The sequence below is a fragment of the Camellia sinensis genome, chromosome 4, assembly GCF_055761805.1.
Source record: "Camellia sinensis isolate YWXY chromosome 4, ASM5576180v1, whole genome shotgun sequence".
NCBI classification, from domain to species: domain Eukaryota; kingdom Viridiplantae; phylum Streptophyta; class Magnoliopsida; order Ericales; family Theaceae; genus Camellia; species Camellia sinensis.
In genome coordinates, this window is record NC_138964.1 from 95,003,323 (window position 1) to 95,016,242 (window position 12,920).

General features: G+C 36.5%; 1 protein-coding gene across 1 annotated transcript in view; it reads right to left on the bottom strand.

Annotated features, from left to right (window-relative positions):
* The window catches only part of LOC114294325 (uncharacterized), a 35,279-nt gene extending 22,631 nt beyond the window's left edge, over positions 1-12,648 (bottom strand). Inside the window, exon 1 of the mRNA XM_028238446.2 lies at positions 11,792-12,648. Within this exon, the coding sequence (XP_028094247.2) occupies positions 11,792-12,550 (759 nt within the window). The 5' untranslated portion in view covers positions 12,551-12,648. The remainder of the gene's footprint in view (positions 1-11,791) is intronic.
* Positions 12,649-12,920: the final 272 nt, after the last annotated feature.

Here is a 12,920-nt window from a genome sequence, read left to right on the forward strand (position 1 = left end):
TTTCAGGAATACATGATCCCCAACTTCGAATGCTAACTCATTCCTTCTCTGGTCGGCGTAGCTCTTTTTGTCGGCTCTGGGCAGTTTTAATCCTCTGTTGGATAAGTTTAATCTTCTCTGTTGTTACTTGAATCAATTCGGGACCAAGCAGAGCTCTGTCTCCAACTTCGGTCCAACATATCGACGACCTACACTTTCTTCCGTACAAGGCTTCATACGGCGCCATGCCAATGCTAGCTTGATAACTGTTGTTGTAAGCGAATTCCACTAAGGGCAAATGCGATTCCCAACTTCCCTTGAAATCCAATACACACATTCTGAGCATGTCCTCAAGCGTCTGGATGGTTCTTTCCGTTTGCCCATCGGTCTGGGGGTGAAAAGCTGTGCTAAACCTCAATTCAGTTCCCACGGCTCTTTGCAGGCGCTGCCAAAATCTAGAAATGAACTTCGAATCTCGGTCTGATACAATGGACGTCGGCACACCGTGAAGTCTAATAATCTCATTCATATACAGTTCGACAAGTCGGTCGACATTGAACGTAGTTTTAACTGGCAAGAAGTGTGCTGACTTAGTTAATCTATCAATAACAACCCAAATCGAATCCATACCTTTCGGTGTTTTCGGCAAACCAATCACAAAATCCATGGAGATGTGTTCCCATTTCCACTCAGGAATCGGCAAAGGTTGAAGAAGTCCTGCCGGTCTTTGATGTTCTGCTTTTACTTGTTGACAATGCAAACACTGGGACACGAATTCGGCTATTTCTCTTTTCATATTTGGCCACCAAAACGTCTGTTTCACATCCTGATACATCTTAGTGTTCCCTGGATGAACAGCAAACTTGGAACCGTGAGCTTCCTGCAAAATTCTCATTTTCAACTCTGGGATGTCGGCCACGCATAACCTTCCTTCAAACTTAAACACATGATTTTCGATGGTATACCCTGATCTCGGCTTTGCGACAATCTCCTCGGCCACTTTCTTGAAGAATTTATCCTCCATCTGTCTTGTCTTTACCCCATCAACAATAGTCGGCTCCACTGCTACCATGGTCAAACACGCCAAATTTCCATCTGACTTCCTGCTCAAAGCGTCGGTTACACTGTTAGCTTTACCTGGGTGATATTGAATTTGCATATCATAGTCTTTCAACAACTCAAGCCACCTTCTCTGTCTCAAATTCAATTCCTTCTGAGTGAACAGGTACTTTAAACTCTTATGATCCGTAAAAACCTGACAAGAAGCTCCATACAAGTAGTGACGCCAAATCTTTAAAGCAAATATGACGGCTGCTAGCTCCAAATCATGGGTGGGATAGTTCCTTTCATGTGGCTTTAACTGACGAGATGCATATGCTATGACTTTACCCTTTTGCATCAATACACAACCCAAACCCTTATGCGATGCATCACTATAGATATGGAACTCTTCATTACCTGATGGAAGTACGAGTACTGATGCTGTAACTAACCTCGTCTTTAGTTCCTGGAAAGCTGACTCCCGATCTTTAGTCCATTCATACAGTGTTCCCTTCTTAGTCAATTGCGTCAATGGAATTGCAATCCTTGAGAAATCCTTCACAAACTTCCTGTAATAACCTGCCAAACCCAACAAACTACGAATCTCGGACACATTAGTCGGCCTCGGCCAATTTACTACGGCTTCAATTTTGCTAGGATCAACCGAGATATCCTCTTCACTAATCACATGACCCAAGAATGAGATAGTAGGAAGCCAAAATTCACACTTGTTAAACTTAGCATACAATTTCCGGTCTCTCAAAATCTGTAAGGCAAGTCTCAAATGATTTTCATGTTCAGTTTTACTCTCGGAATAGATCAATATATCATCAATGAAGACAACTACAAACTCATCTAAATATGGCTTGAAGACTCTGTTCATTAAATCCATAAATGCAGCAGGGGCATTGGTCACTCCGAAAGGCATTACTAAAAACTCGTAGTGGCCATATCTTGTTCGAAAAGCGGTCTTCTCAACATCTTCAGCTTTAACTTTAAGCTGGTGGTAACCAGACCTATGGTCGATCTTAGAAAAGACTCGTGCTCCTTGTAATTGGTCAAGCAGATCATCAATCCTAGGTAATGGGTACTTGTTCTTAATAGTGACTTTATTAAGTTCTCTATAATCGATACAAAGACGGAGTGTGCCAACCTTTTTCTTAACAAATAAAACAGGTGCTCCCTATGGTGAAGTGCTCGGCCTAATAAATCCCTTATCCAACAATTCTTGTAATTGCAGTTTCAATTCCCTAAGTTCAGCTGGGGCCATCCTATAGGGTGTTTTGGAGATCGGTTGTGTTCCCGACATGATGTCAACTGTAAACTCTATTTCTCTATCGGTTAAGTGGCCCGGCAATTCGTTTGGAAAGACGTCGGGGAATTCATTAACAACTGGGATGTCGGCTAAATTAACATTTCCATTCTGGTCACTCAGTATACTACACAAGTAGCCTCAACACCCTTTCTGAATTAACTTATAGGCTTTAATGGACGAAATCAGGTAAGGTAGGGGCACTATCCCTTTACCCTGGAAAATAACCTCGGCTAGGTTTGGGGGTCTCAGTGTGACACTTTTCGAAACGCAATTAATAGATGCATGATTTGCGACTAACCAATCCATTCCCAGTATAACATCAAAATGAGCTATGTCCAGAGGCATTAAATCTACTAACAATTCAACATTCTCAATCACAACAACACATGCTCTATAAATGGATGCAACAATCATAGATCTCCCAGATGGAGTAGACACAGATAGCACATAATCAAGGGGCTCTAGTTCTCTATCAATTTTCTCGGCAAACTTAGCAGATACAAACGAATGCGTAGAACCCGAATCAACCAACACATAGGCATCTTGGGAGCAAATTAGGAGTATACCTGACACCACTGTTTCAGCATTCTGAGTGTCCCCTGGTACTAGCGCAAATACTCTGCCCTGCCTCATCTGTCCTTTTCCAACATTACCCTTCTGCACGAAACCCGAGGTATTCTCACCTTTCTTGTTGTTATCAGCCTTTGTCTTAGGGCAATCTCTCACATAATGACCCATTTCGCCACATTCATAACAAGCTCCAGACGTCCGTCGACAGACCCCGAAATGTTGCTTCCCACAATCCGAACACGTCGGTTTAGCACTACCTTCCTGCCTTAGGTTACCAGCACTGCCCATGTTCGTCTTCTTCTTGGTGCCCAGCTGTCCTCGGCGATTGTCATAGTTCTGTCTCTTTCGATGGTTCTCCCCCGAGCTCTGGTATCGATTCAGGTTAGTTTTGGCCTGAATGGCTTTGTCCAACACTTCGGCGTAAGTCGGCATATTGTGCAAGTTAACCCGGTCTTGAATCGGTCCGCGAAGCCCACTCTCGAACTTCCTAGCCTTCATGTATTCATCGTTGGCCATGTGAGGTGCAAACCTCGCCAATTCAGTAAAAGCGCGGTCGTATTCCGCCACTGTTCGGTTGCCTTGTGTCAAAGTATGAAATTCGGTAGCCTTGCGGTTGCGAACACTTAGGGGAAAGTGTTTGTTGTAGAACAACTCTAAGAATCGAGTTCAGGTCAGATCTGGATTGCTTTCTCAAACCATCATCCACCATCTACGAGCGTCATCATCTAACGTGAATGCTGCCAACGTCACCTTCTGAGCGTTGGTGCTAGGAAAGATCTCGAACCACTTTTCCATTTCCAAAACCCACGCCCCAGCCTTCATTGGCTCTATACCCCCAGAGAATCTTGGTGGTTTCATTTTCTTGAACTCCCAGATCAAAGCTATCGTGCCATCCCCATATAAGGCTGGCTGCGGAGGAACTTGCGGCACTGGAGGAGGTGGAGGCGGAACTACATTTCGGCCGTTGGTCTGCTCGGCCTGGGTTGACGTAGCACTAGCGTACTGCTATCTTGTTTGCCTCAACTCGCGGGCCAAACCTTCAACTAATCTTTCCAGTCTGTCCATTCTGTCTTCGGGCTGATCCCGGCCAATTGGAGGTCTACCTCTCCTCATGATACTATGAGCATGCAAAGTGTGACTTTAAAACAAATAAGCAAACAACCACGTAGGCAAGTAACAAATAGGTATGTCAAGACAATGCACACCTCGTTCAAATAGCAAGCACCATGATGCAATCCTAACATCTTTCTAAGGGAAATCCTATGCTCTTTAGGACTCAAAGTGTGTGAATAACGTATACTGAGGAACTTGTGCTCTGATACCATTCTGTCACGACCCCAAACCGCCCCTAGTATTCTGGTGCCATGATGGCCAGTAATCCGTAATTACCGAAGGCCAACTTTCAAAAGTTTAACACAATCAGAGTATGGATATAAGGGCTCACAAATGCGGAAGCAATAAATCAAAATACATATGGTCCATAAGAGCTGTGCATAAGTCCCATGAAATGGCATACATTTTTACAACTTGAATATAACAAAGTAAAATACGTATTACATCTTGATCAAAAGGCTTCTCGAGCCGACATATACAAAATACAGTGAATACAAGCCAAGAAGCATGATTTTCAAGATTCGCCGACATAAAATAAATGGCATCGCCGACGTGAATACAAAACAAAGCCGACATAATCATGGGTCCAAAACAAGCTTTCAAAAACACATTCTAGGCGTCGCCGACGTCCTGCTCATCACCTACATATATATAGAGAGGGTGAGCTTGGATACTCAGTGAATGGTACAAATAATAAAGGTTTTGCATGAATATAGCCGAAGTCTTTCAAAACGAAACATGCTAAAACCATACGAATATTAGCCGAGATCCTTTCAAAGCAAAACACATCAAACTTTATCAAAACAAGAGATGAACCGTATTCATTTATCAAGTCTTACAAGTCTCAAGGGATGCTTACTGACATCGGCAAAACACAAATCAAGCTTTCCGAACAAACAAGTCCACGCGGTAAACCGTCAGTGGCAAAACAAAGACTGCACGATCCGTAATCGATTAGTCGAGGGTACTGCGAAAGTTTATAGTCCTCCAGCACAAGGGACTTGTGTTACTTAGGCCCGTAGCCCGCTTTAACATGATGGGACTTGTGTTACTTAGGCCCGTAGCCCGCTTTAACATGATGGGACTTGTGTTACTTAGGCCCGTAGCCCGTTTTAACACAGTAGTCTTTCCCAGAGAGGACCGTATCCTTTTTATACTTAGTGCTGCGAAAGTTTAGAGTCCTCCAGCACGAGGGACTTTTGTACTTGGTACTGCGAAAGTTTAGAGTCCTCCAGTACAAGGGACTTTTCAAGAATGACATCAAAACAAGGCTTATACTTGATACATCAAAACAGAGCTATTCATTCATGCTTAACAAATACTTTCGTCGAAACAAAGCAAAGCAAGATTTATCAAAACAGTATAACATAGCTTTATTAGAAATACCACTCACATAGATCTCCTCGGGTGTAGGCTCAAAGCAAAGATCAATGACCTACAATCACATGGCAATCATATTCTCAAAACAAGCTTTACATGCATGCAAATGAATCCCGGCATTCTCACCAGATCCAAATCAATAGCAAAGCAAAACATGCTGGGAGTTTAAACACTGCTCCCGCCTCATGAAAACACACTGGGTACCAACCAGGTCTTTGCCGAGGTCCCACACCTCCTTGTCGAGGTGTGGTCCCGATGGCCTCATTCAAAAGCAAAGTCGGGAAAACCTGGGTTTCCCTTTGAAGAACATAAAAAACATGATGAACATGAGGAAGATGAATGCAAGATCATAACTTGTTACAAAAATCTGAGATTTCATGTCATGAGTTCAAAACATGGACCTGGGTACCCATACAAGAAGGTCATGCAAGAACAAACACAAAAACATGGTTTTTGCTCCAAACTTTCGGATCAAAACGAGACTTTCCTTCAAGAACACATGAATACTATCTTTCTCTTTCGAAACCAACTTCAAATCGATGCATGACATGCAAAACAGATTCGATCATGCAATGCAGCTAGATGATCAATGAGAACAACAAGAGTAGGTTAAGATTCTAACCTCAAAACTCGAACCCAACGGTTCAAACCTTGAAGATCAAGCTTGGAAGATCTATTCTCACTCAAGAACTTCTCCTCCTTTCTCTAGAGCTTCTCTCTCTAAAGGCAAAGATTTGAGACAAAATGATTTGTTTCTAGGTCTGCCGGCTGTCTTAACAATCAGCTCGGACACGTGGCGCTACCGGGTTGGTTCAACTCAAAAGGTGATTGATTGATGAGACAAGTCTATGACAAAGCGTATGCAGCAAGCTAAGGCAAGACACATCGGCAAGTAATAACATCGGCTGAAGTCAAGGCTTTGGCAACAGGATAACAAAGACATCGGCTAGGGAGGACGACGCTTGAGTAAGCTGTGCCATACCTTGGCTGGGTGTGCCACACCTCGGTCTAGGCCATACTTGCCCGAGGACAAGGATCACTAAGTGCAAAACACCTCGGCAAACATGCCCGGGGTAAAGATGGGGATCGACCAAGTGGTCCCAAAACAGTTCTAAGTACAAAGGTTCAGAGGTGAACTAAGCTCAAGATGACCTCGGCTACACACCAAGTAAGGAACAAAATCATGCAAGCAATACTTAAACAAAACAAGGCAAGGCAAAACTTGCAAAACAACATAACAAGACAAGATTATGCATGAATGCATGCAAGTATGACAAGAGTAAGGTGAGGGTTGCTACAGTATCTATCACACGCTCTGTTCACTTAGTGTATCTATCACACTTTATTCATCTTTGTGTATCTATCACACATATTCACTTTGTGTATCTATCACACTCTCTTTACTTAGTGTATCTATCACACTTTGTTCACTTAATGTATCTATCACACTCTCTTTACTTAGTGTATCTATCACACTTCGTTCACTTTGTGTATCTATCACACATGCTCTCTTTACTTAGTGTATTTATCACACTTTGTTCACTTTGTGTATCTATCGTACATGCTTTGTTTACTTAGTGTATCTATCACACTTCGTTCACTTTGTGTATCTATCGCACATCCTTGTTCACTTAGTGTATCTATCACACTTTGTTCATATAGTATATCTATCACACACTCTGTTCACTTAGTGTATCTATCACACTTTGTTCATATAGTGTATCTATCACACTCTCGTCACTTAGTGTATCTATCACACTTTGTTCGTACAGTGTATCTATCACACACTCTTCACTTAGTGTGTCTATATCACACTCTTCACTTAGTGTATCTATCACACTTTGTTAATATAGTGTATCTATCACACTCTCTTCACTTAGTGTATCTATCACACTTTGTTCATATAATGTATCTATTACACACTCTTTTCACTTAGTGTATCTATCACACTTTGTTCATATAGTGCGTCTATCACACACTCTGTTCACTTAGTGTATCTAGCACAATTTGTTCATATAGTGTATCTATCACACTCTCTTCACTTAGTGTATCTATCACACTTTGTTCATATAGTATATCTATCACACACTTTTCACTTAGTGTATCTATCACACTTTGCTCATATAGTGTATCTATCACACACTCTTCACTTAGTGTATCTATCACACTTTGTTCATATAGTGTATCTATCACACTCTCTTCAATTTGTGTATCTATCACACTTTGTTCATATAGTGTATCTATCACACTTTGTTCATTTGGTGTATCTATCACACTCTCTTCACATGTTCGCTTTGTGTATCTATCACACTTTGGTTACTTTGTGTATCTATCACACGCTCGCTTTGTGAATAGAGTGTGATAGATACACTATATGAACAAAGTGTGATATATACACTAAGTGAACTAGCATGTGCGATAGATACACAAAGTGAACGAAGTGTATACATGTCGACCGTCCTGACGACCACCCAAACGACTGGTGCAACACTTATCTACCGCCGTTGTCACTTTTATCGATCGCGGCTGTCACCTTATTGCCGATCGACCGGTCAGACAATCGACAAAAAAAAAAAAAAAAAACACCAATCATTTAAATAAACTCAAATTCGAGTTACGTAACATTGTTATATTACTGTTTTTGTATTTTCGACGTAAGAGATTCATGGATGATAAACCATGAGTACAACAATGATGTAACATGAGCAAATCATCAACTAACAGGCCACATTATTTATTAGAAATAAGGCTATATTCAGATTTTTTGAATACGAGGTACTGAGCCCACATGAGCCCACTTGTTTGTTTATGGCGAGTAAAACGATATATAAAAATTGAGTCTATGGATATCATTTTCAAGTAACTATTTTGTTTCTCCGGATTACCAAACACGTGTTGATGTCTAATAAAAAATGAATAAAAAAAGAGGAAATTACCCTTCGCATGAATTTTTAAAAGTTATTACCCATTAGTGGAAAAATTTATAATTTTAATAATTAATATTTATAATATTTAATATTTTTTTTATAAAACAAATTGTTTGACATCCATTGTGATGTAATTTCTCCTAATATAAATTAAAAAATTAAAATAAAAAAGTCAGATTTCCTTTGATGAATCATCTAGATTAGAGAGTGTTGTTCCGACTCGTAAAATACATCACAAATTTCGTTTAGATAGTCTGAATAATTTATTTTGTATGATCATTCGTATATACTATCCATCAATATATATATATATATATATCCGATAATTGTAACACTTTCAATATGTGACATTTGTGTCCCAAAAAATGAATGACAAATATGTTTTTAAGAATAAACTGTCTTCTTTTTCTTCTTCTTCTTTTTTTTTTTTTTTTGTGTGACAAAACACGATAAATTGAATTACAATTATCAAATAAAAAAATGATAAATTAAATAAGTTATGATTATCAAACTTTTTAGTTTTTCATTTTTGCAGAGGATATATACTTTTTCATCTGCAAAATGAATGGTTTGGACCATAAAAAACACCCATGGTGAGGCCTAGCTAGTCCTCAAAAAATTAATTACTTTTATAATCCAAAAATTAAAAATAATATAAATAAATGATAAATTACCATTTATCGAGCATACAATTTTTAAAAATCATATCAAAATTTCCCATTAAGCAACTTTCACGTAATTATCAAAATTAAAAGGAAAATATTTAGAAGTATTCAAAATTTGAAATATCAAATTAAATGTGATTGTAATCATAAGAAATTGAAACTACACCATAAATTTGAATTTTAAATATTCTAATACTGTGTTTGGTTGGAGGATTAGAGAAGGAATTTGGAAAGGAAAAAGGAAAAGGTGTGTGAAACTAGGTGAAATATAAGCATGTTTTATTCACATTGCACCTACCTTTTCCATTTCTCTTTCAAAATCCCTCTCCAAATCCCCCAACCAAACACAGCATAAATAAATGTGTTTGAAACAACAGACATTTCTACTACATAATAAGCTAGATTAAATGAAGGTGTTTGACCTAATGGTTGTATAGCATCACTTGTAATATGAGATTTCAGATTCAATTTTTATTAAAAAAAAATTAAAAAAAAAGTTTGATCCTTTTGTTGTGTTTATTGCTCCCTCACTATGAAGCTATATGTGTCATTCTTTTCTTCTCAAGTTGAAATTATTTATTATGGCACTTACTGAGCCTACTAATTGTTGAACTTTAATTGTTCACTTTAATATAATACTTATCATATTTATAATTAATATCTCACCAAATAAAAAATAAATAAAACAATTTGATTATCCCAAATAGAACCCAAGATTGGGAGCTATTGCATTTGGAAACTCCAATCATGCATCCTACATGCTGCAACTTCTTGTTACTTGACCAATAATAACACCTTGCCTAAATTATAAAAAGAAAATGTCAAATCAGTGATATTTATAAAGAAATAATTATAAATTAGTAATAAATTTTATAAATATTAATAGTTAAAAACATAAATATATATATATATATATATATATATATGTACTTGTAATTATTTTTTAAAAAGTAAAGTCAATTGTAATTTTCCCAATTATAAACTCAAGAAAATCCCTTCTAAAAAAAAAACTCAAGAAAATATTTTGTCTAATAGGTTGTACTGTATATTTGTTTTTCTCACATACACAATCATTCTTGATAAGTTTCACATGTATAATAGACACACGAGTACACCACGATCACAACATGAAAGATGATTGGCAAAATAGAATTTTTCAAAAGAAGAAAGAAAAAATTACAATTTTGTCCAATCTTTTAAAAATAATTTGAAATAAATGGGAAATTTTATAAATATCAACAATTATAATTATAATTTTTTTTTCATAAATCTGTAATTATTTTGTGTCAAACCCACTTTAATATAATTTTTTCAAAACAAAAAAGAATAAAGTTTGCTGACTTTTTCTACCATAAGCATTAACACTATGTTTGAATTTTGATATTATATTTTAGATTTATTAAAAAAATAAACTTGAAATATAAATAATAAATAATAAATAATAAGAAATATTTTTTCACTTTATTTTTGTTATTGTTTTCTTTATTTTTTATTTTTCTCCATAACTCCATAACCTAAGCATAGCATAAATTTGAAAAAAGAAAAGTGAAATAAAATTGGCAGATCCTACCTTGTGCAAAATAAAACAAAAAATAATAACTTCCCTCATTTTAGGGAATGATCAAATGAATAAGTGAAACATGTGTGGTTGTGATCTGTACTCACTTACACTTCTACTAATTTATTTATAATTAATTTTTCTATTTCTTATTTATTTGATGTTTTATTGTGAAATTATCTTGTTCTTTTTTTCTTTATTTTTGTTCATATTTTCATTTCTGTCGATAAATCAATTTAGGATGAAAAAACATATGAGAGTAAGGCTTCGACTGTTTCGACTTTATCCCAAAAAATAGCTATCATGTACATTGATTTTGCACAATTAAGAAAAATAAATAAATAAAAAATTTATTGACATTTGAAACAGATTTTGCACAATTAAAAAAAATAAATAAATAAAAAATTTATTGACATTTGAAACAAAAATTTATGTTGCGTAGAAAACTAATATAGAGTTAATTTTTTTTTTTTTGAAAAGATCAATTTCCTAAAAGAACCGAGTCCAAAGTGAATTTCTTAATAAATGACTTGCGAAATTAAATTATTATGAGAAGTGAAAAAATATGTTTTACTTACTTTTTGTTAAATCAAATAACAAAAAAAAGATGTAAAATATTATTTGCCCATTATAAAAAAAATCTAACTTATTAAGGAGATATGCAATCTTTAAATTTTAATTCAATTTTTGAAATCAACCTATAAAAAAAATCAAATTCAAATTTGAATTTTTTTTCCATCATTGCCCTTCTACTTAAATTTTAAACATTCCAAAATAAAAAGTAGTCAAATATTTTAAAACAATTAAAATAAAAAAGTGGATTAATGAAATGGGACTGTGAGGGTATATTTTAGTGAAACATGTTAGGTGGAAGGAATTACATGCGGATGAAGGTGGGTAAATGAGGTATTATATTAGGTAATTAAAAAATATAAAGAACATATTAAATGATGATTAGTTATAGAATACAGACACGTAATATTTCGAAAATACTAAATAATTTCCCCTAAATGAGTGTGGGGTGTTTTGAAAAGTTGGTAAAAAATTAACTTTTTAATTTTTTTTAATTTATTTTATCTTTTTGTGAATAAATTATGTAAAAAATAATATAATCTAAAATTAATAAAAAATTAAAAATTAATTTTTTACTAACTTTTCAAAGCACTGAGTGACACAGCCATGGTAAGCAAGGAAGGAGTAACAATGGGATGGGAGAGAGAGAGAGAGAGAGAGAGAGACTCACAATGAGAAATTCCCTTAGGAAGAAGTCAGGGACCCACTTGGAAATAGTGTACTTGTGGATTGTTATAGCCGTGAGGAAGCGCATATCGTCAGGTTTCTCAGGACAAAGCATGTCCGTCCATTTTCTCCCCATCTGATGTTCTCGTTTCTGCGCCTCTGTAAACCCTATTCCACTACTGACGATCACCAGTTTCTCCACCATCTCTGGATAAATATGAGCCATCTGATACCCGACCCAACCCCCGTAACTAAGCGCATACACCGAGAACCTCTCCACACCCAATCTCTTCAACCCTTGACCCACACAAGCCGCTTGAAACTCTACTGTCCGGTCCGACCGTTTTGAGTAGGACTTGCCAAAGAACAACAGGTCTGGTATGTGCAAATTGAAACTTTCTGACAGTTGGCCCACTTGGCGAATGAACTGCCATGTGGAAGTGCTACCGTAGCCATGGATTAAGACTAGGACTGGTTTGTTCAACTGCCTGTGGTTGGCGGTCCAATAGTGCATGCTGGTGTGATCATCTAAGTCGACGGTGCACGGTGACAAACCACAGGACCGGTAGTAGAGGGATATCATGGCATCAACGATTGTAACAATGAAGGGGAATCGATTCATATGCGATAACCCCAACTCTATGAATTGTGATGTCGCAATTTTGACGGAGAGATACACTGAGTGGAGATCATGAAACCACTTTTTGCAGTCAAACTGAAGCAAGTCCATCGTGGATGGATGGATGGGCAATTGAGATGCCATATGTGCATCACAACGGAATGCTCCCTCCTCAAAGTTGTTGACTCTAGTGGGATTTGAGATTTTAAAGGGCAAAAAAAAAAAAAAAAAAAAATGATAAATTACAAATATACTTCTTGAGATTTGTTTAAAATACAGATTGCTCTTTATAGTTTAAAAAATTAAAAATATTCCTTTATTAGAATTTTTTATTTAACAGAATTAACTAAAAAAATAAAATTCATAATCGATATCCTATACAATAATAAAATTACATAAATTATTAAATGAAACATATTTTTAACATCATTAAAAACTGTTAATTGACTTGATGATTTATTAATAAAATGAGCGATTTGTTATGAAATTAAAAACCTCAGGGGATAAAATGTAA